Source organism: Leptosomus discolor, chromosome 1 (genome assembly GCF_034619465.1).
Source record: "Leptosomus discolor isolate bLepDis1 chromosome 1, bLepDis1.hap2, whole genome shotgun sequence".
Lineage (NCBI taxonomy): Eukaryota > Metazoa > Chordata > Aves > Leptosomiformes > Leptosomidae > Leptosomus > Leptosomus discolor.
In genome coordinates, this window is record NC_141391.1 from 84,725,117 (window position 1) to 84,753,049 (window position 27,933).

General features: G+C 43.5%; 1 protein-coding gene across 1 annotated transcript; it reads right to left on the bottom strand.

Moving 5' to 3' along the window:
* Positions 1-3,356: 3,356 nt before the first annotated feature.
* ACE2 (angiotensin converting enzyme 2) lies at positions 3,357-27,933 on the bottom strand. The gene is made up of 18 exons (XM_009956091.2): positions 27,745-27,933; positions 24,615-24,773; positions 22,617-22,710; positions 21,866-22,009; positions 20,401-20,513; positions 19,734-19,842; positions 18,903-19,000; positions 17,259-17,428; positions 15,957-16,183; positions 15,032-15,176; positions 13,281-13,379; positions 12,518-12,640; positions 11,985-12,157; positions 10,964-11,022; positions 6,631-6,731; positions 5,540-5,656; positions 4,125-4,319; positions 3,357-3,477 (listed from the first exon to the last, which is right to left on the bottom strand). The coding sequence occupies exons 1-18, from the start codon at positions 27,931-27,933 to the stop codon at positions 3,357-3,359; spliced, it is 2,436 nt and encodes an 811-aa protein (XP_009954393.2).

A 27,933-nucleotide genomic window follows, 5' to 3' on the forward strand; every position in this document is an offset into this window, starting at 1 on the left:
AGTGTTCTTATTTAATCAGAGAATTGACCAAGAATCATACAGCTAAAGTTTTTGTGACACTTTGTGGGTGACAGAATTTGGAAAGAAATTGTGGAAGAATATAACTAATTTTGTAAGCATTGTCTCAAAAGACTTCTCAGACACTGAGATCTATATATCAATTGTGTACACTCCTTCAGTGCTTCCAAGGTGTCATTGTTTGACCTTAACTGGAAATGTAAACAGGGAAATATATGCCTGTTAGTTTTTCTGATTATCATAACCCATCTGAATGTGTTTTTTCTTTGCAACCACTTGAGGTTGATGTCTGAAGTCAAATTCAGGACTGCTGCAAGTGACAGCAACATAAATAGTTATAGTCTCGCTTTCAATTACTTAGAAATTACTACTGGTAAAATATTATATCAGTTTGCTTACCAGTACTATTGACTTTAGTTTCAGCCCTCAGGGTGTACATTTGATTCGGAATTTATTCTAAGCTACATATCTGAGATATTTGCAACTTAGCAATATATGAGGTGTTTACGAGAGTGTTATTGCTTCCTGCTACAGGTAAAAATAGAGAAAAAAACAGTTTTATGCAGAATTCCATAGTCGTTGCAATAGTAAATGGTAAATTTGCTGATCTCTGTAAAACCTGAAGAGCAAAAACTTGAAGAGAACTGAAAATGGTATTAATATAATGCTTAGCCAAATATTTTACTACTGAGGAGCTGAAATTTGGCTCCTGATGTCAATACTTCAATAAGAGCACCCAACTTTCAAATGTGCACAGCACTACACAAATTAGCGCTAACTTCAGTAAGTCTAGAGATACCAAATGCATCTGAAGCTACGTAACTGTAACAGAGGCGTCTAGACTTAGACACTGACATTTGTAAAACGCTGATCTAATACATATAAAATGAATGGGTTTTAAAATAAAGTAAGGTCTGAAAAAATCCTCTCCTCTTTCCTTATATTTGAGCTAGTTGAGTGTGTGAAGCCTCTGAGAATCCAATTGACGTCTGCTTGCCCTTTCCCTGGGGGAGTGGGCCCAGCCCTAGCAGGGACCCCTCTGCAGCTCCAGTTGGATCTCACCTGAACCTAAGGAGTGAGAAATGCAAGGTGCAGACATGTGGGGAGAGGGCAGAAGGAAATGAAGGTCTCTGGCCAGCCAGAGGCTCCAGAGGCTCCAGAGCCTGTGCTTGCTGGTGTTGCCTGGCCTCGGCACTGGAAGCTGGCTAGCAGAGCGCATCCCTGTCTATATGGGAGCTGTGCGCATGTTTGAGGGAAGGCAGCATTCGGGGTCATGTAAATGACTGTGGGGATTGACACAGGCCTGGGGGACCATGGGAGGCTGCATATGAGGGAGAGGTAGGGTATAGTGTGATGCTGCCTGTGCACCAAGCTGGGCCAAGGAGCCTTGACCCAGAGAAAGGGTCAGGAAGGAGTGCTGACAGATAAAATATGAGAGTACAGAGACTGTGAGGTATTGTCGGGGATAATGCATGCGATTGACTTTTTTTAATATAAATGTTGCTTTTTTATTTCTGTTCTCCCAAAATCCTGCTGTATTTTTTTAGTGGCTTTATGTATTGACAATTCTGAATGGTGTTTTTTGATCCCTAGCACAGCTTTTAAACTTATTTGCTTAGAAATTAAAACTTTACCTTAATATAAATGTTAATCTTAACAACAGATCTGAAGATGGCTGGTGTGACTAATTACATTATTTGATTGTTTCCAGCTTTGCCATTCCCTTTTTCTGTTACTGCACAGTAAGTGGGAAGACCACCTATGGTTGAATTATTTATCTTAGAAGTTCAGCTAAAGTACTAAGATTTGGGGATGTTATGGCAATGGGATATGTAGTGTATGTAGGCAACTTAAACAAAAATTATTTTCATTCTTTTACATTCCTGTCTAGTTTTCATTGCTTTACATTCCTGTCTAGGTGAACAGGATCATGTGCCTACCATTTTGAACTGTCTCATTTAAGGGTCTTGTCTCTCAAATAGGAAATGGGTGTGGAGGATAGTGTTTTGTGAGCCCACAGAGTCCAGCTGTGTGTTTTCAGATATATGTTTGACTGCTTCCTACAGTTTCTGATAATTTTCAAGGACCATGAGTTTAAGAGTTCGTGCATTTGCCGAACATTTTTCATGCAGGCTCATGTTTGCTACTGGCTCTGTGTCAGAATGCAGGACTGTGTAGACACCTTGCACCTTTTATTGAACCTTTTGTGTACAAAACAACAGCACTGACATGGTGGCAGGTATGGCATGGGACCTACAAGACACAGAATCATAGACATGCTGGCTGGAAGGGACCTCTGGAGGTCATCTAGCCAAACTTCTCACTCAGAGTGGAACTGTCCCCACTGCTTGATCAGCCATACCTTTGTCTACCTGAGCTCTGAACACTTCTGAAGGTGGAGATCCCATAGCCTCTCCCAGAGCATGGAATAGGCGAACTGTTCCAGTGCTGCACAACCCTCCTTATGAACAGCTTTTCTTTTTCAGGTGCAACCTGAACCTCACAAGCCTCAGTCTACTGCCCCTTGTATGCAACAGTGCAATTTGTACTTGTAGTATGCAGTATTTGTAATAGTGGAGGCAATGGCTAAGGTACTAGTATTAAGGAAGTTTATTCCATTTTTAGATGACAACATCACACAAGGATCTTTTTTTTTTCTTTTTTTTTTGAGGGAGTATGGTCTCTACAATACTTATCAAGCAAACAGTTAGAAAAATAACTTATGTTACAACTTCCTAACAAAGTTCCAGTGCTTGTTATTCATCATCCAGTATCTATTTGACATTGATATAGCTTTCCTGCAGGTGCAAAATTGCAGTTATTTAATATCAAACTGAGTTCTTCATCACTAAGGTTCTTCTGGTGGTCAGGTGTTTTTTCTCACTGTCTATTAGACACTTCTGAGGTCTCCATCTGGAAAGATCAAGATGTTCCTCGTGGGCATTAGGACTACACAAGTTATTCTGATGTCTGTCTTGATCTGTATACAACTGTATACTTCCAAGCTTTTGTATTTCATTACAGAGGAAATAAAGGGAAGTTGGATGCAGCACACTTATCAAAAGCAGCACAAATAGTGTGTAGTATTATGCACATAATTCATACAACAGCCACAGGACATATATCTTCAATTTTTCGCATGTTTTCAAGTTGCCACATAAACAGCAGATTTAGTTGCTGTTGTCTGCTGTTGTTTATGAACCAGCAGATTAATGGTAAACCAGAAGACATTATGTTTGATGACATCCATAGTGTTTTGGTCCTTGCTAGGCACTATCGTTATAAGTGAAATTAAAAAAAAAAACCAAAACCAGAAACCCTTAGTGTACTCATGTCTTCTAGAATGATGTTTGTGTCTCTTCGGATGGCTCAAAACCCATGTTGCTTTTTCCCTCTTCAATGTAAGGGTTCACCTCTTCACATTTTGATCCTGTTTCACTCCTACCTTCTCTTGCTCTCCTGTAATGAAAATTCATTTTATATCAGAAGCCCTGTTCTATTCAAGTCCTTCTGGATCCCAGAATCCCCTACTGCAAATAATACTGTGTTTAATTGGGAATATTTATATAAAAGGAATTGTGTTGGTTTTAAGAGGAACTGTAGCAAACCTACCATGTTGTTAGAAACCCCATTAATGGAGAGACACAGAAAACCAACCCAGCTATATTGCTGTTAATGCAGTAATATTTAAGGAAAATTACATTACTGGACAGCCTCCAACAAGATTATTGAAAACTGCAGGTGCTGACGAATGTGGGCAACTCTGCTGTTGGAGAAGGCACTGTGTTGCCAGCAGGCCACTCCATCCACCTTGCAGCAGGCTTGGCAGAAGCCTGGCCACACCGTGGCTGCCTATGGCCACAGCATCCAGCTGCCTCAGTTAAATTGACAATGATGGGGAAATTGCACTAATCTGCCAAAGCTGCTGTGCACTGAAAGGCAGGGAGCTGAATGTTTAGCTATCACTGTTGATGGGAAGGCAATAATAAGCTTTAATTCCTTAACTTACTTCAGTTAGATTTGGCAGCCTGTTTGTGAGCACCCTGATGATTCAATGTTCCCATGCTCCCAGTTCTCATGATCACTGTATCAAAAATACTACTCACTTTTTGCGATCTCTCTGCCCAGTGATGATCAAGACAATAACTCCAATGACAACCAGGCTAATGACCACCCCAAATATAATTAACCAAATGGTGACTGGTGGTTCATAAGGTGTGGCCAAGGTTGGAAGTATGCCCGCAAACTCCAGCGTGTTATCATCCAGTCTGAAAGCCTCATTGATTCGTCCCCGAGACATCCTGCCATCAAGAACAAATTCAGAATTTCACATGTTTACTGGAAGGAAATAAACAGTTTTCAGTTGTTTTATAAATCTCCAATGTGCCAAGCTTACCCTGAACCTTTCAGTTGAAAAGACTGCACAGGAGGTACTTCTAAACCTTCTTCCTTCTGACATGAGGTGCCGAGTGACAATCACAGTAACTTAAGCCCTTAACCTGTTGCAGCTTAACTGACATGTTCAGACACTGTATGAACTCCTAAACTCAGTCTTAACATTTACCAAAAAGAGGCAAACAGCCTTCTGATCTCCCTGTTTGCATTTTGCCCCTCATGCCCTTTACCCGGAGTTTCTTGGATATGTGACAGAAAACCACAGCAGTGATGTCATCTCACCTGTTTCCCTCCTACAGTCTTCCATAGTTTTGATTCTAGTGTCTTTTCACTGCCCTGAAAACCTGTTTCCTGGTGTATTTTCTATGCTTTGTTTTTTCCTGAACAACTTCTTCTGCTATTGAGTGCTAACCAGACAGTGATTTTCATAGCCATATTCTTCTCCCTCAGTTCACTAACTTATCTCTCTGCTTTTCAACCCCATCTCATGTTGCTGTTGCTTTTAGATTTATGCCCTCTTCATTTCCCACTGTACATTATCCATGACCACCTGCAGAGTTGCAGTTTTACTTATCATTTTTACAGCAATGACATACAGTGGTGCCATACTATACTATTAAAGGGTTCTTCATTGACCTGTAAGTGGGAACTAGCTCCTGCTCTGACCTATTTTTTTCTGTATAATCAAGTATCTCTGGCCATCTTTCGAATACATCATTATTCTGGAGTCCTCGCTAAGAATAATTCTTGCACTGAATTTTCACTAATAATAGGAAGAAAATACATGTGCATGCACACACCACTACTGTACTTTGTATTTCAGAATATAAGATAGTTCCTGTTAAAGTTTGAGTAACGATATTTTCTGGCAAGGTATGATGCAATTAGGTTGTTATGGCTGTTTTACAAGCCTCCCAAAGCATTTTACATCGGCTGTTGTCCAAGACACCATCAGATAGATGGACTGTTTATGTCATAACTTTCCCTCATCCCACTATTTCTATGCTAACTGCAGAACTGAGTTTCTTATCACCCCTTCTGCCTCAGCTGACTTGAGCACTGCTTTTCCTTATACCTCTTCACCTGGTTGTTGGTTGTTTTTTTTTCCCAGAGAGCAAAATCTCACCTGATGGCATTTTCCACGTCAGCTTTGGGCACAATATCACTGATATTACCTGGCATGCTGACAGTAAGGTAGAAGGAGATCCTTTGTGTCTGTTCCCCAACATGAATGTCTGTAATCCTGAATATGAAACAGAAGAGAAAGGGGTTTTAATTTTTGAGATGACATTAGCTTTAAATTCAGGCAAGTGAACAGTTGTGTTTGACCAGCAATGCCAGGAAGTCAGTTTATGCTGAGTGAATGCTTCCTAGTGACTTCAACTGGGAAGTGAAATCAATTTTCCTGACAGAATTTCTTTTTCTATGTGCTAATTCATAACTTTAGATGGAGAGAGTCTCCCCTGTACCTAAGACAATCCTTGGTGTCACTTTCCAAAGCACATAATCAGCTGCATAACAGAGTGTTTGGGGTGGGTCTCATGAATGAAGTATATGAATTACCAAGTGAAAAAAAATATTCCTTCTTCTTTACATTCTGCTGGGAATAGAATTTAGACATTACATGACTGATGTTCTATAAAGTAATATCAAATAGCTTAAGTAGATAGCTTCTAAAAATTTTTTAAGAGACCTAATAAAAGGGTTGTTTTTCTCACCAAAATCAATTTCAGATGATAGATTTTATGTTTGTAAGTGAACCTAGATAAGATTAGTAACTCTGCTTCTAGTGCTTTATAATCAACAAGTTTATCTTTCCTTGGCCCAAAACCTCTTGGATATTTGGTATCATACACAGGTATTGTTAGAAATTTTTATTTCTAATCCGTGTATCTCCCCTGATATTCCCATACAGGTGTCAGGCACAAATTCTGAAGGCTCACTTCCACCACTGAGAAGCCGTGAGAGACAAAGCCTTCTGCATCCACTGAAGTTACCTAACTTTAGCACATTAGTCCTAAACTTCAGACACCTTAATGAAGAGAATAGACAACATGTAACCAAACTGGCATCTTGCCTTTTACAACCAGCTGATGTTTGACATTGTTTGCTGTCACCTTACATTTGACAGAAGGCACAATTAATTCCACCAATTCGTGCTGGTAGCTAACCAGAAGCAATATAGACATAGCTGGCACAATTAAGCAAGCCACTCACTGGAAGTTAACATCCTGTTGCTTCACCTCTGCAAAGTATTTTCTCATGGCATAGGCAATGGAAGACTTGAACAAGAAGAGCTCGCTTTCATCCCATTCATACTGCAAAAACAGCACAAAAGAAATTCATGAGAGATGGCAAGTTATCTGACACTAAGAAATCATTCTAAAAGGAAGTAGCAATTGTAATGCTTGGCATGCACTTCAGTATTATTTATTTGTGCCATGATAGCACTTCAGGAACCTACTCAAACCTTTTAGCTCTGTTAATCTGAGTGCTCTGCAGGAGAAAAACCAAGCAGGCACCCCTGCTGCCAGACACTGCATCATGCTGTCCCTCTGCAATTTTTACCTTTACACGGGGATGTTGAAGATGTTGCAGTCCCAGCCCACTTCCCTGCCTTATGGGGAGCAAAGGCAGCAGGAGCAACATTATTCCTACTAAATATTATGCATTCTGTTTGAAGTCTAAAGATATCACAATTTAGATCTTATTTTAAACACATAATTTTATTTGCAGACCTGTTCTTTTAAGGAGGAGAAATTTCGGGGTGGGGCTGTTGTGTGAAGGTAGTTCATTTATTTGCTTGATAATCTAGGATTTTTGTTTGGGTTTGTTTTGTTTTAGTTAAAAAACTCTTTGAGTCAGTATTTCTGCAACAGGCATATATTTATTGTTTTTCCCTGGAGAACAGAGAGGTGATAGAAGAAATCACTGCCTGTGTGCAGGCTCCTCCCAGACTGCCTTACAAGTCCAAAGTTATTTGCAGTGGAAGTCAAAAACAGCTTCTCTGGGGCAGGAACCAAGAGCTGTACAGGGAGTAAAATCCACCACAGGAGCTGATAATGCAGCCTCGTCTGTTGTGCAACACCATGTGCGCATGAAGGGAAAATTCCCATTTGAATTCTGTGGCAATTTCTTTTTACCCTCTGAATGCCTAGATTTGATTGTGTTCATGGCACCTGGTATAGGAAAGCCTATAAATGCTGTCAGTGATAGTTTTATGCAGCTCCTGACTTTCTCGAGTGCCATTCAGGAAGGTGTGGTAGAAGGCAGCTCTGTTGTAACAGGCTTTATAAAACCCAGCTACATTTTCCAACCCTGTCCTCCTCTTGGCACTAATATAAAACTAAGAGAAAGAAATACACAGAACGAAAGAGCAGAAAGAGCCTGCCGTTGTCGGTCTATGCAGGACTGAGCCCCAGAAGACGTGCAGGTGACCCAAAGCCACTGCTGGCAGAGCAGCCCCCGCGGCAGGTGGAGGGCAGGGACTGTGCCAGCTCTGGCTGTTCAGGCTAGCAAGGGTTGGAGCTGTGACTCACCTTTGCCTGGGCAAACGCCCTTGGCTTTCTCCCGCTCGCTGAGTGGCAGGCAAAGCCCTGCACTGAAGCACTTCTTGTTGTTAATCGCCGCTGTCTGTGGCAGCTGGCAGTGTTCATCGTCACCGCCTACAATGCTGTTGTGGGGGGGTTCTCAATTTTTCATTTATCCCCAACATCTTTAGGTTCTGCAGTGCGCTTCTTCTTTTTTTTTTTTTTTTTTTTTTTAACCAGGAGCTACTTGAGCTTGATACCTCTGCTGCTGCTTTCTGTATTTAGCATCTTAGCTTTTTAATCATTTATTCACTCCCGTAGCGTATATTTTGTCTTTTTCAGTCTAATGTATTTTAATTGCCACTGTGCCTCTCAAGTGCCTTTATAAATACCATTACTGGCTGTGTGGATGGGAATTACCTGGCTGGCTTCTGATTCGTGTTTGAGTAATGACTACCCACACACCTTCCCTAGGCGGATCGGAAACCTGTCTGGGTGCTCGCTGTTTGTTACAGAGGCTGCTTTGCTTTCAAAGCAAAATGAACTTTGCCAAGCACCTCTGTTCTATTACAGCGTGTTCCCCCCAAGATCCCACGTGTAACTTAAAAGACAGTGTAAGTCTAGCCTCTGACTCAAAAAGGATTTTCCACTGTAAAATACATCTAAATGCCTGCAGGCTGACAGCTCTCCATTCCCTAATGCCGTCTTGTGTGCCAGCCTTTTACAATGTAATCACACGTATGACATTGACCCAGTGGGGAATTTCAAATTCATGTTTGAAGAGGTTTCCCATTTTCAAGTGGTGGTCAGGGGACTGACACTCCAGGAACCCTTTATTTCAAATAAGACAGACCCCAAATGAGTCAACGGGGGTCTTGTAGCAGTTTCCCTTGGGAGGGCACTTCCATAATACCCCAGCTGGAGCAAAGCTGTGGGTGTTTCAGCCTCATCAGCTACACTGGTGATCCAGCAATGCTACGGCTGCAGCTTTAATTTCATCAGCCTGAAAACAATTAGCAGGGTAATTGCGGTAGCACACGCTCTGGTACAGCTGGCGTAAACCCATCTGTGAGTCTGGGTGCTTAATTTGCCAGAACTTTGGGCTATTGAAACTTCCCTGCTGGTAACAGCCAGGCTACGTAGCTGAGAGGTGCAGGGCTGCCTGTGCGAGCTGCAGCTGCCCCCGCTGCGGCCCCAGGGCTTCTCTCTCTCTGCAGAAGAAGTGGGATCTTTCCCTTTCTGCTCTATCCAGTGCTAAAGAGCAGAAATACAAAAAGATTTGCTGGCATACTCAGAACGCTTTCTGCTGTCCTAATGGTGCAAAGCAGGTTGAAATACATCTTTTAAACAAACAGTTGCACTGAGTTCCCCGCTTCTGTGTGCTGGGAGCCACATAAAGCAGCCTAAACATATTGCTCTGTGTAGTTGGGGTGAGATCCTTGCCTGAGGTTCCCTGCTGGCTTCCTCTATGCCAGTTCATGCATGTACCATTACCCATTGTTGGCATACCATCACTCAGTCACATCCCGGGGAGTGCAGTGTAAGGGAAATTTGTGGGGAGGCAGAAAGCTATTGAATCGAAAACATTTCTTGTATGTTGGTGGTGTGGGCTGGTTTTGAGAGGAAAATGCATGGCTTGCTCTTCAGAGCTTAGGAACCTACAGTCCATACAATAATTCAAATCAAGTAATCTGGATGAGATTGTTTTACAGCTGCTCAATTGCACAACAAAAGACTATGATGGCAAGAGGCAGGCATAAAAATGGTATTAAGCTAAACATTAACCATAATGACTAATAAATGTGTTGTAATATGGAACCTTTTCGTGCTGTTGATATCAGTTTTGAATTGTATCTAACTCGACTCAGAGGCCTAGGAAGCAATATAACTCCAGTGGGGCTTGCATGCAAGAGAGTGATAGAAGTGAGAGCATCAATTCGTATGAAAAATGAGCCCATGGTATTGTGTCCTTGCTAGTCCAATAGGCTCCGGCGTGCAGGTCTAAATGACCTGCCTGATGACATAGTCATTCCTGGAAAATTACTAATGTTCTGCAAGGTGAAAATGGCTATTAACAGGAATGAAGTGTCTGCACTTAAGCCTTCTGTGCTGCCTCTGTGAGATTAGCATAAAGAAGCACAGCTAGAATAAGGAGCAAATTTTCAGCCTAGGTTAAGCAGATGGCCTAAGCCAATGCTCTGTTTAAAATCTTAAAAGCCATCTTTGGCTTTGATGAGTTTTTTTTGTTGCTGTAATACATTTTATTGGACCAGCTGGTATAATTGGGGAAAGCAGACAAGCTCTTGGGAATGAAAGCCCTTGTCCTCATCTGAAAGAGAGGCAGCTGCACTGCCCCCTGCAATCTTAATAACAAACAAAGCTGTCTGTGCATAAGGGTTGAAGGGCAGGGAGGCAGCTGAATATATCAGGGCCTGGAAAGATTACAAACAAAAATCTACAAAGGAACGCTGACATAAATGTTTCAGTGTGAAATCAAAAACATTTGAGAACAGAGAGTGGGATTCAACCCCTCTGCTTTAGCCCCACATTTAAATGTGAAGTAGCTGCCGTAATAGTAACTTCTGAAGGCAGCCACCATAGCCCTCATAACGGAAATTAGAAGAAATTACATAGAGGCTTTATTTAGACACTAGCATAGCTGGGGAAAATATACTCGTTTTCAGGTACACAGGTTCCCCTATGCTAGCCCTCCAGGCCTGTCCTGTAGCAGGTAAAAAATGATTGGTACCTCCACAGACTAACTCAACTCATCTAGCTGAGATGGCTTTCTTAAAATGTGTGGGATCATTCCCTGGAGAGGTCCCTCTACTAATTGTAGAGGGAGGCTTCACTACAAACTCAGATGGGTCATCTTTTGTGTGATAACCCTTCACCTGAGCTGATGCCACTGTTCGGACACAAAGATCAGCTATACCCCTGCCTTATTTTCTGAGATGCATTAGCACAACATCTCTGTTGCCCAAGCAATGGGAAAAGTGCCACAGCACAAACACACTTACCGCCTGGTCCCCCAGTGCTGACTTCAGGCTGATGCGCACTTTGATGGCATTGCCAGAATCTGGTTTAGAAAGAAACAAGGGCTGTGTTAGAGCTGCAGTGACAGAAAGCCTGTCCCTGGGAAATTCTGGGATGGCTAGGGTTTCCTTACAGGTTCTTCTGCTTCCCTCTGCCCAGCTTGGTGGAACTGATCTTGTTCTTTTCAGCCACTCCTGCTGCAAACATCTGCATCTGAGCTCCCAGTCACCCAAGTCTGGCTTTGCAGTAGACAGAAAGAGCAAGCACATCTAAAGTGCAGTCCTCTGGTCTTCTTTAGACATCTCCCAAAGGAAATGCTTCTTTCCCACCATTGGGAATGAGCAGCTCAGATGCAGATGTTGGTGTCTGGTTAGGTGAATTCCACCATTAGAGACTGGCACAGCACTGTAAGGGGTATGGTGCTACCCAGTACTGACAGTGATTACATGTATATAACCTGCGTGGTTCAACACTCAACATCACCACAATAGGCTGAAAAAATGCACTTTTCCACAGTCTCCTCCTTTTCCTCCCCTTGAGCTCCCTTCTTTGACTAGCACATGTCAGCAAACAAAATAGTAGTAATTTTTCTGTACTGTTGTGCCCCTGCACCCCCAGCTCAGGGTCCTCTGGCTCCCAGGACTGGTGGCTCCCAGCCCTGCAGAACAGGTGCACTGCTCTCAGGCAAGCACCATGCAAGTCCAAGCCTCTTGTCTTTCTCCCCTTTGCACATCCATCCCACAGCCTTAGCGCTGCCCCTTTAAAAAAAAATAAACTGAAAACTGGGTGAGGCTGTGGCAAACCCCATGTGTGCTGACTTCTCCAGCTTTGGCCATAAGGAAGCCAGTCTGCCTTCCCATGAGTAAAAGTGCTCAGTGTGTATTTCCCACAATCCTGCTTCCCTAGGGAGAAGAGCCTTCAACAGCTATAAGAGAGAGGTACTTTGCTGGTCAAAGGTTGTGAGGACTACTGAGTGTCCTTAATTTACCCACAAGCCATACGTACATGGAGCCCAGTCTGTTTTCCAGCCAATATATCTGCCAGAATTGTTTTTTTGCAGCCACTTATATAAAGGTTCGAAGTAGTGGAGCAAGGGCGCTGCATTCATGTATTTCTCTCCTGTCACGCTTTCTAGTGCTTGAGTCCAGGGTTTGGAGCTGCCTAATTCAAGCAATTGTCTGTGTATGTGAAAGGAGAGGTAATACATATTATTGCCATGTTCCGTCTAGACAACTAGCAAAAAAACCTGTGATCAGTATTAAAGTCTTCTTTTTTGCTTCTGAATTCCCTCCTTCCTCCCATCATTCCTATTAATAAAAATAAATTATTTATCATTAGCAGGCAATTAAACCTTCAGTGTTTAGATCCTCAGTAGATACAAATGTAGTCAACTTGTCAAAATAAACTGAGTAGATATATGCTAAAATTTCAAGCTAGGTTCATTCTTGATGCAACCTCACTGACTCCAGAAGCTTTCAAGGATGAATTAAGCTTTGTTACATAGTGATTTATAACATGTGACAAATTTGCTTTGTTACCTCAACTTCTGACCGGCTGCACTGGAGTTGGTAATGTCACATGTGTGAAGCAGGCCAGTATGGTTAGCTGCCTTGCAAAGTGCCTCCTGAAACTGGAACTGATAGATGGTCCGAGTGTAATACCTAAAGGAAGGGCAAGGTGAAGGAAGGTACAGGTTTTGTTAGTCATCTGGCAAGGAAATCTGCAAGCCCTTGGCCTTTGGAAAGCTCTGCTGTGTCAGCTGGCGCTGCTGCTTCAGAGGCTGCATTGCAGGGAGAGAGGCCAGCTGATATTTATAGGCTACGGTAACTCAGACTTAACAAAGTGCCAAGATCAAATGCGGCAGAAGAGCCCCAAATCTCTTTGCTGTCACATAAACCAGGAGTGAGTAAGGTTTTTAAGGCAAGCACCAACTCTCTGCTGCGTCTGAGCCCTCTAAAATTATATGGCTGGGGCATAGAGGGATGTCCAGAGTTAGTTGCTCCAGGGCTGCATGGCCCAAGTGACAGTGGTATGCTATCTCCTCAAGAGGCAAGCACCTCATACAGAAGTGCTCCCACAGGTTTGATGGCAGCACAAAGCTTCTCTGCTCAGCAAGAAGTTCAGAGATTGCTATGGAGCAGCCCCTGATGTCCCCAGAAAAAGTTCCACTAAAATCACTGACCTTCAGTTAGGACTTTAAACAAAATAAGATTATGTCCTGAGACTCTCCAATAGATGTTTTAGGTAATTGGGGCTTGTTGTGTACCCAAAATGTAAGTCATGAATTGAACACTGAGCTACCTTATGAATGAGTAATCATTGGCCACATGAAACAGCACTGCAGGGTCACAATAGGTTTCATCATGAGGGACTGGTTCAACAACACCAACTATTTCTCTCCTGGGGATGAAGGAAAAACACAAGATTTCTGTTAATGGATAATAATGAAAAACAACTTGACTCTGCTTTTCCTCTGCATTGTCTAATACATATGGGCACCTTCCTCACTTCCAAACAGAAGCCCAAACAGCTCCCAGTAACCCCAAATGAGTACTGTTTCACAGCTGGAGACCACAGAGGAGAAGCTGCTTTGAAACTGGTACTGCAAGGAAGGGAGTTGTATGATGGCAAGGTATGCGGGGAGTAATTAGTGGTATGAAATAGTCTAAAAGACACGAGCTTCACACACACACCTCATGCCTGGGGCCATCCCAAGTTTGGAGACTAAAACACGCGCATTTTTGTTCTGGGTAAGGGCATGCAGAGACTGAGTGACCCAAAAGTTGTACAGTCTGCTGTGCCACAGGGCTGGAGATGACAGTTCTCTTTATTTTCCTCTCCTGAGAGTGTGTCTCCTGAGCAATACTATGAAAACAAACCCATGCTCTAAATTCTGAAAATGGTAATAAGCTTACATGGAGATATTTTCCATAAACTTGTATTTCAAGGTCTTGTTCCAGCAGAGAGCTTTGCAGTGCCACTACAACAGATGTGATAAGCTTCCCTGAACAATTTGTCATTCTCCGTTTCTCTGACATCTCTGCTACTTTTGAATAATTCAAAGCTGACTGATTTTTACAGTGGGTCAGGAGGCTTGCTTATATCAAGTTTTATTATAGATTTTGTTTGCTGATTGAGGTTCAGTTTGTGTACGTCTTAAGAATGTAGACTCCATTTTCAGTGTGGGGCTTGTTTAGTTTCTTTGCATTTTTCTGCCCCCATGTTAACCAACCCAGGAGATGACAGACTCCAGTCTCAATCAAACCACTTTCTAATCTTGAGTTTCAAGGAGCTGAAAATAGATCGGCTGGTGGGTATAATCTGAAAAGGCACCTCTGCATGTTACTTGTTACTTGCCAAAGAAACTGTATTTTCTTGACCGAGGGGTTGGACTAGATGATCTTTCGAGGCCCCTTCCAACCCTGAACATTCTGTGATTCTGTGATTAACATATAAGAAACGAAAGAATCGGTCTGGAGTCTTTCAGACAATTTGACTCCAAAACCACTCCAGAATGGTGGGGAAATGCAAAGCAGAGTAGCATATGCACAGATATTTGGTAGATTGAGATCTGTATGATTCTCAGGCTGGCAAGTGCGATGAACTTCACTTTCCGCTTGTCCTTAAGGAGGCGGGGAGCAAACCAGACCATACACTCCATGAGACTTAGAGAAGGGCTGCACTTCAGCTACAAAAATGTCTCGAGGCACGCGTCAGGGCCACGGCAACATTGATCCTGGGACCTAGAACATCCAGGCCACAGGCTGTCTTTATAGGGAAGTTGACATTATAAATGAGGAGAAGGTCTGTCAAGAGGCAGGGTAAACTGCCCAGGGCTGTACAGGGTGCTAATGGGGATACATGGCTTGTGAGACATTGTCTGCACCCTGTTGGGTGTTTCTAGCTGGCACTCTATGCAGCTTTGTAGAAACACCCTGAGAGACAGATCCTGTCCCATGGAGGCACAGGCACCTCAGTATGTTGAGTAACTACAAAGGGTTAGTTTTGCAGTTAGGTTCACCTGCAAAAAATCCTTCGTTTCTCAAACTTACTTCATCTCCCACCACCGCTTCATCCATTCCTGCTTTGTAATCTCACCCCTAAACACCATCCACCTCCACTTCTCCAGCATGTAAGTAAAAGGCATTGTTCCAACAATCGTTAGTGCTTGTTTGAGCAGAAAGTTGATTTCAGTTTCTAAAGAGAGAAGCAGTTAAGGTAATGGTTATGGTAGCAATTAGTATCTGATTAGAGAGCTAAAGTTTCTTCCTTTACAGCTAATGCTTACATCTGGTTTGAATTACAGATTTTCACTAAGGAAAAAGTGGAAGGAAGAATCCTACTGAAAAAACCATAAAAGATCACTTAAGTGTTGTATACAGTTTTGTCTCTCTTTCTTTTCCCCCCACCTCTTAAATAACATAGCCCTTTGGCATTTACATTTCATTATTCTCCACTGAAAACCTTCCCAGGCTCTGGTGAATTTTGCACTGAAGGCTTTGGTACATCTCCATCCTTATAAGGTAATACTCAGAGAAGCCAGACAGACTGCATTATAATGAGGGCCTATCTATATTGCCCACTCAACATCCCACTTAAGTGGGAGATGTAAATCTCAAGGTTTCATTTCAACTGCTAAATACATGCCTTGGTGGAGATACAGATTCATGCAACAGAAATCGAAAGACTATTGGAGGGCTCATCTAAATGAACTATGAAGATTTTGGGATGAGTTGTTCAGTACTGAAGCTAATGAAGTGCTAGCTATTTGTTTCTAAATTATGTAGCAGCATTATAAAGCAGTGACCCTTGCTTCACGATGTGATTTGGGAAAAAACCCCAGTATTTCTAGTAAGTTAGTGGGGTAAGATTTTCAGAAGACCCTCAGTTGATCACTCAGTTTGCGGACACAATCTTCTGCTACAAAATAAGGCCTGCAAGTTTTCACTTGCATATAATATTTATGCATTTATTTACCTTCATCCTCTTGGAAAGTTGGCTCTAGGAGGTCAAGAGATTTCAAGTGCTGAGGAGTGGCTGCAGAAAGTGACATAATTTCACCTACTGCTTCATGGAAGCCCTCATTGGCGCCACCTCTTAGCAGGTAAGGTTGCGTAGAGTATGCCATGTCGTACTCGATGTGTCCCATCTCGTGGTGCGCAGTCAGGAAGTCGTCCATGGTCACTTTGGTGCACATCTTGATCCTGGGCACGAGAGTAAAGTGTCTGTGGTTAGAGAGAGGGTGGCCCAGCCAGCTGCTGATGGAGCCCTGCCTGCCACAACCACAGGGCAAAGCAGCCTCCAGAGCTTGCAAACACCCCTCGCCCCTCGCAAAACCGGGGCAGCCACATCTTAGCATGGGGTACAGTTCCTCCTGCAAGACTGAGGCTTGAAGGGGAGCTTGGCAAAACACTTTCAGCCACCTTTAAATTGTACTGGGAGTAAGAGAAAATTGCTGTTTTGTGAGAAGAAGCTGCTTTCTGAAACCTGGCGATAAACTCACTGTGTGTGTTAGACAGTGACCACCATCAAACTTAGGCAGACAGTAGTGTAAAAAACACCTTTGTGTCAGTAACTCCTGCTACTTCATCCTCTTGTAGGCACTATTTAATAAAGGAATTTCTTCCAAATAGGGTTTTCTTTCACCTAGCCCAGACTGCTGAGGCGTGAAGTGTGAGGCTGGCAGCTTTCACTAAGGCTCTGCTGGGGACCAGCTTCTTTCCCCAGGTAACTGCAAGGACTGCAAGAGGAGACAGAATTTGCCTCAGCAGGCTTCATTGTGTGGGACCTTGCTGTCCCTCTCCTTTCCCAAATATGGAAGAGATTGATGGATTTTCATGAAACTGGGTATGTCTGCTAAGGGTAGTCAGTGGGCTCTCAGGAGGTTTTCACTTGCTACCCAGGCACCCTGTGCCATTGCTGCAGAACGTGCAGGTGTCCACAAATCTCGGTAGTATTCACAAGCACTCGCATTTCTGCTTATTCCTTAAGCCCTAGAACATAGTCATTATTCCTCTAATTCATATAAATAATAGTCGCTTCTCTGCTTAAATTTGAGAGTAATCCTTAGATCTTCACAGAAGAATTTACATGGAAAGGTTTACATGGAAAGTCCCATAGATTCCCTTCTCTTTTGTCTTCCTTTCCTCTCTTATCAGCCAGAAAAAAAAGATAATAAATAAGGAAAAATTGTATCCTAAACCAGCATGGTGTACCTTTAGTGAAAATATAAAATGATCGAGGTGATGTTATAAAAAGGGGTCATAGTAATTGCAGTACCTATAGTCATTTTTCCCCAGATCCCACGCCGTAGGATGGCAGACCACCTTCCTGTTGTCGGTTGGCTCTGTGAGCATGGAGTTATTCCAGAAGCCCTCAGTCATTTCATAGAGGCCAATGGAGGTGAAGAAGGCCTCAGCAGTTTGGAATATTTTTATTGCATCCCATTTCTGAAAGGGACAATGCCACCATTAACCACTGCTTCTGCACGGAGCCTGTTCCCGATAGCCAGCTTGACACGGGGCAGCTGACGTCATATTTATCTCCCAACAACTTCAGATCAGCACCTGACTTACTGGGAGTAAGACAGTAGTGTCTGCCTTTGGCATTTCTGTAAATTCTGCTGGGGACTGGAATTAAGTGTTTTCCCCACAAACTAGGTTTCTGCGCTCAGAGGTTCAGCAGATAGCACCTGCCCCGGGCCAGAGAAGCCCTCAATAAAAGATAAGGCAGGGAAGATAAAAAAGGCATTCCTGTCATAGCCCATCAGATCTGTGATCTGACCCTTCAGCCACGGACAACTCACTTGAGGGAGTGGAGCTGCACTCCCAGCAGGGGAGCATGAGAGGCAATCTCAGCCAGAACCACAAAACCTGGCAAGTGTATCTAGAGGAGTTGCTTATGAGATTGTAACTGCATGTTAACGTCCTGAATATTTTTGTCATTCAGCAGTTTTGTGATTCTACATAGCAGGAGCTCTGCATTTACGGGAGTAAGTTTTTGCAGAGATTTAGGTGGCAGACAGCTCAGTTGGATAAGAATCCTAAATTGGGCACATCCACCAACAAGGATGAGTCCAGCCTTTGCCCCAAGGCTCTGTAAGTAATGCTTCCCTCCTCATGGTGGTACTTCAATATATACAAATTTATAACAAGGGGATCAGTACTGTAAAATAGAGGTGAGATTAATGCAGACTTGTGCAAACTGCTTATGAATCAAATTTAGCTATTCCTTCTTTTGCCAGCATTACATTTGCATGGAGTGCTCTTTATGAGAGGAGGGTAGATTTCAGGCAAATAATCACATTTCAGAAATCAAATTGCACCAATCACCTTTTATTTTATAAAAGGAGTGAAGCTTAGACAAGACTACAGAGCTTTATCTTCAGCCATGTTCTCGGTCTGGTAAAGGTTCCGTCATGGCTGTTATCACTACAGATCTCAAACACAGACCTTACAGTGCTATGCAGTTACCAAAAGATAACAGGCAGCATTGCACTTTCCTAGCTGTATCCAAATACACGAGACTGGCAAAAAAATCCCTGAAATACAAAAACTATTTGATTATGATAATGGCTGGCAAAGGTCATATTTGATAAAAGCCAACTCCATGAGTCCTGAAATATTTATATGTACAAAATGTACCTCTTAATGGATAGGTGTCTCTGAGGAAAAGAGACTTGGAAGCAAGAGTTAAGCCAGTCAAAAAGGGTGGAGAAGAAAGAGAGGAGAACAGCTAAGGGAAAAGGAACAGTGAAAAATGCATGAAAACACTAAGTCAAAGAGCAAAAAAGGATGCAGAGAGCAATGCGGTGTGTTTGCCTTAAGGCAGCTCTGGTTTTTTAGAAAGCAGCTGACATGGTGTATAATTTTTACACCATCTAGATTTGTTACGTAATGCATATTGCATACAGGCATATCTTACTTTTTGAACCATTGCAGAAGTTACATCAATGTTTGGTTTGGCTGGATAGGGAACAGTCAGGGCATACAGATTTGTCCAAAATCTACCCCACATATCACCTTCAAAAAAAGAGAGAAACATAGAAATACTTTAAATATTTGATTATATATTGTTCAAAAGTGCCAGACAATTCTATAAATTGTGCAGTATCATAAATAGGGACTTCTATACATCTAAACAGGTCTAATCCAGATGTGGAGGTGAGCAGTTCTGGGAAGTCACGCATAGGTTAAACTCAGATCAAAGATCCATTTATTTCCCAAGATCAGCTATTCTTGGACAGTACTGTTTCAGGACTGATCATCTTGCTAAAGGTCTATTCACAACTGAACATCCATGGTTTTAGTCCATGTGATTGCCACTGCCGTGTTTGTGTATATTACAGTTATGGCAGCTTGATGTTGCATGCTTTGAAAGCAAAGTCATGAAATGTGAGGGCTTAGCATCAGATTGAAAAGGAAAAACAAGTCTCTCTGAAACTCTTATTTCTAAGGAAGACAAGTGCTGCAGAGGGGATGGAATTGTCCTAGCCCAGTGCTGGAGTTTTGAGCTGGGTGCTGCCAGCTCCAGTGAGGATGAGGACACCTGCCTTCTCTACCTGCCTCTGCTGCTAAGCACCTATGTCATCTCTGCCAGAGATGACTTCTCCATTTCTCCTCTCCCCTTCTCTTATCTCTAACCTGTTTGTTAATATCCTGATTAAACAGGCAGATTACTCTGTTCCCATGTGCCTGGAAGGTGACTGTCCCGTGTACAAAGTCAGGCTTCTGCGACACGGCCACGTTGACATACCCAGCAAGTGAGCAGGGAGGCATCCCGTGGAGCTGATGAGCTCAGGGCCATAGACCTGCTCCAGCCGGTGCCTCACGTAGGCATGCAGCTGCTGGTACAAAGGTTTTATCTGGAGGCAGAGGAGGACAAGGAAACAAATTATTTTCTTTTTGCTCTACACCACTCATTCCTCCTAAACAGAGAGCCTCAAAGGTGTCTGACAAAATTCTCCTGGCAGGTAAGTGCACCCCAGACCTACAGCTGAGTTTTGCCCCCTGCCTTGGGGCTCAAGCACTGAGTCCAGATCCTAGCCCCAGAAGTCCTGCTCAGGTATGAGGGAGGGACCATTGCTAGCTTTAGATGTGGAGTATCAAGGGTGCAATCTACTCCATGGAAAACATACCTCCCTTCATGGACCCTACCTGCAGGAGAGACATGGATCTGCAGAGCTCCCTTTTTCCCAGCCTTTGGCACAGTACAGCCCAAGGGGACCAAGCTGGTCCTAGAATGGCTGCAGAGGTAAAAACGTCATGTGTGTCTCCCAACGTCTGTTCATCCCATGTAGACTGAGATTAGCCTGTTTAGAGCAGGTCTTGTCTTCCTTCACAATATCACCGTGTGAGACCACCATCACAAAACACAATCCTGTGGCCCAGGTGAGAGCTTTTTCCCTTTTTCCTCCCTCTACCTGCTCAAATGTCTTCTCCACATCTTCGACCAGCTGGTCACGGCTGTATTTGTATTCTTCTGGATAGTCTGCTTCATAATTTGCTCTCCAGTAATCTCCGTAGTCAGCATAACCTGTAAAGCATGGATGTGTTACATCAGGACACCACACGTGGCACTGCACAGGTCTGCAGGAGCAGTGCAGCTCCCTGCGGATCCCATGCAGACCTGCAGCCTTTCCTCCAAAGCAAAGTGCGAGATGCTGTAGGTCTAGAGAGGAGAAGAGTGCTCCCCCAAGGCTTTGCCCCATGAATGTGCAGGTACAGGAGATTTCCAAGAAATGCAGAAATTGTGGCCACTGTTATCTGCTAATTAGGGTCATTCCAGCTGGAGGTGGAGGTCAAAGGAAATCGTCACTTCTGATTGGAGCTCCTGTGGCTGTGAGAGAGGGCAGCCTCTGCTCAGGCTGGATATTAAGGGGTTCTCACAGAAGGTATAAGATGGTGGACATTGAATATGGGCCCCCTCCTCCAGCAACAAAACCACAAGGGCAGGTGTAGACACCAGAACTGAAATTCAGCTCCCAGTTCCACTAAGTCTTCCAGTCCACTGAGCTCCATCAAGCTTGGGGTAGAAATGGCTCATAGGTGAGGTCTCTTCCTTAGTGGTATGGAGGAAGGTGATAATGACCACTTCTTAATGTTTGATTTTTTTCCTGTCTAACTATTTGGACTATAGTTTCTTACTCCTGACGTCTAGCTCCAGATTGACAGTTTTCACAGAACAAGGAGTATGGGAAGGTAGGTGATACAGCTGCAGCCTGGCCAAGAAACAGATGATATAGCTAATTAGCTGTTTTAGAAGACCTCCAAAGAAAATTAGCAGCCATCTGTCATTGTTCCTTGAAAAGACAGTTCCCTAAGATTTGTGTGGAGATCTCTCACTAGAAGCACACTTCCTTTAGTGCAAAATCCTTTTTAAGCACCTGGCTGCATCTGCTGGCCCAGGCCTACCAAATCTGACCGTTCCAGTCAGGGCATAATGCTTATAAATGTACCACTGCTTGTGCCTTGTGCCTGGTGCAAGAAGATCGAGGCTGACAGAAAAGAGGAGACATCACCAAGGCTCAGCAACACTCAGAAGTTGTTTGAATTGAGCGTGCTTGACCGTAAGTCATAAGCAGTGCAGTTCTGGGTAAAGCAGTAAGTAATGAAGGGCACTGATACATAGTGGCATTTAGGAAAGATGCCAACAAAGACACCCTCCTTTTGTTCCAGGCTGGTGACAGACCTCTGATCTGGTCAACGGCACCTGTCTGCATTGCCTCTCACCTTGCAACGCGCAGACCAAGAGCAAATTACGTGCAAAGTGCTGATCGTCAATGTGTAAAAAAGTGCAGGTTTTGAATTCCTGTGCAAATTGTGCAAGGCTGCAGTATGTTTGTTAATTTCTGGAAGCCAGAAAAAAGAAAAAAATTTGTGACTTACTATTAAGCTTTGCAACCTCATTTTTAAGTTCAACATACTCTTCGTATAATGGTCTCATCATTCTGCCAACATCAGCTCTCCAGCCTTCCCAGGCCCACAGTCTCTCATGATAATCTATGCTGTTAGCCATAATAGTGTCCAGACCTGCAGAACAAAAAAATAAGTACTAGGCCTTGAAAAAGCAGAATCCTTTTATTTTTCTTTCACAGCAGGCAAATGAGCCAAAGCAAAAGAAATGTCATGAACTGAGAAGAAAATACTTTGTGTTTGATATACTGAAATATCCCATTATTTTATTGCATCCTTTTCTATTTAAGGTTTTCCCCTTCTTCTCTTAAAGAGATGCGGAGCAGATCATGAGTCCCTTAAATTCTCCCTCTGCATTAGTTTCCCTTAAGTCGGTAGAGTTCTTGGGACTGGCCTCAATGCAACATTGAATCCAATAAGACTTTGATGAGAGGGGAAAAAAATGGACTTGCTGTGACATAGGCAAGCCCCAGGTGACAGGCAGGCTGTGATACAAGCTGAGCAGCCCTCTCCAAATTTTTTCCGCTACAAGGAGGAGAGAGTATGGGCAGGAGGCCCGCTGGAGGTCCCTGAACTGCAAGGTGCAATTAAACTATTACTAAGCTTTAGATAGTAGGATACATCTATTGAAACTACAGCCTGTTCTCTTGCAGTCTGAAGCCACCCTTTTCTTTTTGAACCCTCAGTGTAAAGGACATAGTAAGGGCAGAGGTTAGTACCGTACCTGGCTCCAGCACCAAACACTCAGACGGTTCGGTGATTTTGCAGACAGTCCCAGTGCTGTAGATGGTACTCATTGTATTTAGCACAGTGCTTAGCTGCAAGTTAGATGCAAGATAGCCCGTTAGAAACCCACTTTGTGCAAAATAACAGCCAATTATACTAATTCCTTAAGAGCTCGATTCAACACTTCACCCACCAGCTTAACATTTAAGCATATGTTTAAGCTCAGTAGAGATTAATGAAAGAATTTGCCTAAATGCATTACTGAACCAGAACCTAGCTGGAAAAGACAGATAATCTCCCAAATATACGACGTAATCTACAGGTCCTTAATATCCAGTCAGACAGAGTTCTGGATTTAATGAGCACAGACTGTCACGAGAGAGCTATCAACATACAGCAGCAATAAAGTTTAGCAATGCACTTCCATAAGCATGGACCCACCTAAACATTCCCTGCAGGTCGTGCTTTTGAATGGCAGCAAAAAGGGCCCCTTCTGCAGATGCTGCCAGGCTGACTGTCGCTTGTGGTTTTTGATATTGCACTACACTGATTGCATAGGTCTGGTTCTACTCCATTACAGAGAAGTTATGGCTCATGTCTTGGGTCAGCTGAAGGCCAAATGCATTTGAAATAGTTCAGCTCTGTCTCAGAATCTATGTTACATAGTTCGGGGTTTGGGTTTTTTTTTACATTTTCAGGTTTCCATACCTCAAGAAAAACACTCACCACCTTTAGCTTTTCCTTTAGGACTCTGTTATTTCTCATTTAAAGTTTTAAATCAGAACTATGCAGAGCTGTCAGTGGGAGGGGTAGTTAATGACCAACTCTAACTTTATCTCTGTCAGCATTAAAATTAGTGGGCACCCAGGGAAATTTTTGTATCACTGAAGAATATTTAAATATTCCTATGGAATCCCATTGGACTGTACAAAAAGTCACTTTTCAAGAAAGCATCAACAATTTCAGCCCCAAAGGTCATTTATCTAGGAAACTGAAAGTGTCTAAACAGGGCAGATACTGAAGAAAATACCTCAACAGAGACAGCATTACCGTCAGTGCACTGCTGTGCTCCAAAATAAAAGCTTGGTATGAACTGTCAGCATTCCCACCAAGGTAATCTGTCTTTCCAGAAACACACCTCATTCGAATCAGACAGGAGATCCAGCCAGTCCGCTGCTTTTCTTGCACAGTGGTTAACACTGCTTAGCAGACAAACCTCAGGATTCTTCTATAATCAGGACTGTAGGATCCCCTAACTCAATGCTATGTATCAGTTTGATCTCCAGAAAAAGGAAACTAATTTAACCCTCAAGTGTTTGGTTATAAATCCCTTTTGAGTCTGCATAGCTGCTCACTCCAGTCCCACATACAGTCACTACCCATATACATGCCTTTTACATAAACTTCTCAGTGGAAAAGTCAAATCTCATTAGGAATCTTGAAAAATCTTGCTGGCCTTCAGCAGCTTTCTGTGTAAGGAGGTCACCAACCGTCCCCAATTTCAGGCATCCCAGAGTGCCCACTGCATAGAAACATCCCTTCTTTTTCAGAGGTTGATAATGGAATGCCAGCAGAGAAAGAAAGACTTCCTCCGCCTTTTTGACTCACTGAATGTCCTTTCACCCATCTCTTTCTGCTCACTGCCCTGGGTCTGGACTTAGCCAAGCACTTACCACGGCTCCTCTCTTCCTCTTATGACTAATCCAGCCATTTGTGCAAGGACAACTCTGAGGCGTGTGTGTGTTTAGAAATTCATTGCATGGATTACATGGCAAAACTGCTGACTTGAATGGGAACCAGATTCCTAAGCCAGACCACCCCTCCAATCTTGTACTGCTATGAGCACCTTGTAGAGGTACGCTCTCCATACTGATGCTGGGAGACAGCACCATCCCGAGACAAGCAGGGTGACGACAGCACCATGCCCTCGCTCGGGGCATGTCATGGGAGGCAGCTCAACTCACCCGACAAAAATTAGCTACATTCAGCAACTTACTCTGCTATATTTTTCCGATGACAGCACAGACGATCCTCTGGCCTGGAGAGCCTGGATCTGGAGCCTGGTGAGAGCATCCTGGATGCTGTCTAATGGGAAGCTGCTGGCGTTCCTGGAGGCCTCGTCATAAAACATTGACCACTTGGCATCCGCCTCATTCTGAAAGGGATTCACACAAACCCTGAATGCCTCTGGCAAAAGAGTGCAGCAGCCTGATGTACTCAGTGGGCAAAAATACTACTTTTGGGGAGAACTTAATTTGTGGAGACTGCCCGTGGATTGCGGGTTCAGGGCTTGCACTGTGCAGTGAAACTTTTTGGCTTTGTTTTATTCACACATCCAGATAACCATTTTTCTTTGGAAATAGCAAAAAGCAGGACTGTCTCCTTACACCATGCTTGTTATAATTGGTCCAGAATCACCTAGCTGTATTCCCTGCTACTCTAAATCACCACATATTCTTCCCTTAGTGCTTCTCTTCACCCACCTGTGCCTAACAGAAACCAGATACAAGCTAGGGCACAAGAGGTCTGTCACCCACATGTCATTCCCCATTTCTGCTTCAGTAGCAGTGACAGGCAGCAGCCAAGATATTAAGTCTTTTCATTATGCAAGTATCACCTTCTCCTGAAGTTTTGGCACATAAAAGATTACACTTGGGCATAGGAGGTTCTATACAGGTGCCTAAATTTGGCATGCAAAACCTCAATGTTTTGCATGAGATTGCTTTTACCATTGCTGCAATTATATACCATGACACATGAGACTCCTGAATTTCAGTGCGCAAAGTAGCACCGTAAGAATATTATTTGGATTTGGGACTGGTTTATTCTTATTCACATTTTTTTTTAATGTGTTTGTACATAGTTTAGCACATCAGCATCCATCTCAAATGGCAACAAGAACAGTATTAATTAACCTGGGTCCTCGGGACAGTTTAATTAATTGAGCTTACGCCAGAGCTTCCCAGATTGTGGAAAGAGCACCTGTAATGCTCGTCCCTCCCAGCTGAGGCATCAGGAAACACAAATCTGCTCTTACAGGCACACTTCATCCCTGTGCAAACACATATCAAGGACGACACTTTTGCCAGGGCTGTGCCGGGATTGTCCAGCCCCGTGTGTGATGGACCCACTGTACTTGCTTTAGGCTCTGGCAGAGAGAGGTGGTGGCAAACATAAGCTCTTGTCAGTCCCATCACCACATCACCCCCTGCCCATGCAGCCCCTCTGCGGGAGAGCAGCCACCACTGGAAGGCTTTCCAAACTCTCCACGGGAGCAGAGCAAACAGCCCTGCCGCTGCTCAGCAGGATAGAGCTATAAGCACCCAGAGGAAGAGCATCACTGTGTAAATCTGTTTCTGAAATCCTTGTCCTGAGCAGGGACAGAGAGTGCTTTAGGAGCAGTGGGGCAGAAGAGGGGGCTCTTTGGCTACAAAAGTCAGGGGAAAGATGTTAGCTTGCTGACTGATTTTTCCCCAATTACAGGAACTAGTTGATAAGTCAGAGGAATAGTTACAGGGTTTGTGGCCCAAGTCATAAGTAAAATGGATGGGAAGGAGCCAGAAGGGACAGTATTAATTAACTTTGTTCCTCCAGCATAAAAGGAGGAGGGGAAGCAGTGGGTTTATTACCAGTGCTACTGAAGAGATCAAGCAAGATAAAACATTCTTTCTGAGCACTGGACTAATCGGTTCTCATTGCTGGTATCTCCTCATGTATTTTATTATCATCTAATTAATGCTGAAAGTACTATATGGGGCTTTCATTTTATGTGTTTGGAAACGTTACAGTTTAAGTACCTGGTGCCTCAGAAAACATTCCAGATTGACAACGATTAGTCATTAGGATTTCTCCCAGCAACCAGTCTCCTTGCTTTAATTAAGAAATACGATAATTAAACCGTGTTTTAATTAACCTATAAGACCACAAATTGGAAGACTTAAACCATTACACAAAAGTAGATGTAGGACATTCAGCTTCATTTTTATGCTCTGAATTGTTTTTCTCTAAAGCTTGAGTTAACTTTAAATACACTCAGCTACAAAATTCAAGGTGGTTTTGTTCATTTTGAAAGTCTCCAAGGCTACGAGATGCTAGGCTGAGGCATGCCAGTATCGGTAAAGATCATGGCTGACTGGTCTTGATAAACATGGTACTTGCCTAGAGACTCCATTGGCTGGGACAGCTAGAGGCTGGTGTTGAGAAGCAGGGAGAACTGTGTTGCAAGACAGCACAAGTACAAAGGCTTTGGCCCTTCCTGCAGCTAGAAATTGACTTTCAAACCAACGTCCTAGACCACTCTACTACAAACTCCACTGGTGGCATTTGGAAGCCCAGGATCTCACTTCATTTTTCCCAGTTTAATGCCTCCAGGCAGACTACCAACAGCCCTGACTATGAGAAGAGCAATGGGGGGCAGGGGGAAGGTCCCCCACTGCATAAAGGTTGTGGACCACTATTTAAAACCATCAGCAAACATTTAATAGAATGCCTATGTCTGCATACTTGATTAGAAGTAAATCAGTTTCAGCAACAGAGAGAATTGTCTGTGTCAGTAAAAAGCCCAGTGTTGGTTCAGTCTAAAGAAAAGTGGGACACCTGAGCTGATGTGGGCACAAGATTTGAAACCCCTTCCCTTGTGCCGCAGGGCAGCACCTAGCCCAGGCCCTGGGAGAAAACCATCCCCTCCAGGCTGTGCCTTCTCCAAGAGGAAAGGGACCTTGCACAGAAACATCATGCTGGGAGGCGCTGGTGTTGGTGGACCTCGAACAGGAGAAGGCATCTCTCTCCATCAAGCTCAGATTTTGGGGCCAAACATGCAGTGCTCCCTTATCTTTTCCCTCTGCTCACCAGGGTGACTTGAGGTGACGGCTAGGGACAAGTCCAACCCCTGCCTTTCCCTGTGCAGTGTGCAGGCAGCCTAGGCTGTGGAGGCTGGTAGTGGCCCAGGCATCTCCAGTGAGGCGTTGCTACGTTAAAGCAAGCCCCTCTACCCTCCTGAAACTAAAACACAGCTACTAAAGAAGTAGCACTTCAATCTCAGCCAAGCTCAGTGGAACCAAAATAAACTATAAAGTAGCTGTCAGAATCCTAAAACAACAGTAAAACCCACAGGACAGAGCACTTACCATTTTCCTGGCAGTCTCCTCAGTGATGTTGGTGTTGTAGTTCCATGAGGCAAGGGAGCTCTCATAGCCAACATCTTCTGCCCTCCTGTTAAACTCTTCTAGAAACATTTGGGCTTGTTGTGTGACATCCTGAGGGGTCACGACGGCGCTCAGACCACAGAGAAGCCAGAGGTGGACCAACATACTCAT

Excerpts from the sequence above, each read along its gene's own strand:
- ACE2 (XM_009956091.2), bottom strand. The coding sequence starts at position 27,933 with ATGAGTATGTTGGTCCACCTCTGGCTTCTCTGTGGTCTGAGCGCCGTC. Across the intron at positions 22,010-22,616 it reads GTGTTTGGTGCTGGAGCCAG|GTCTGGACACTATTATGGCT; the intron begins GTACGGTACTAA and ends TTTGTTCTGCAG. Across the intron at positions 5,657-6,630 it reads CAACAGGATGTTAACTTCCA|GATTACAGACATTCATGTTG; the intron begins GTGAGTGGCTTG and ends TTTCATATTCAG.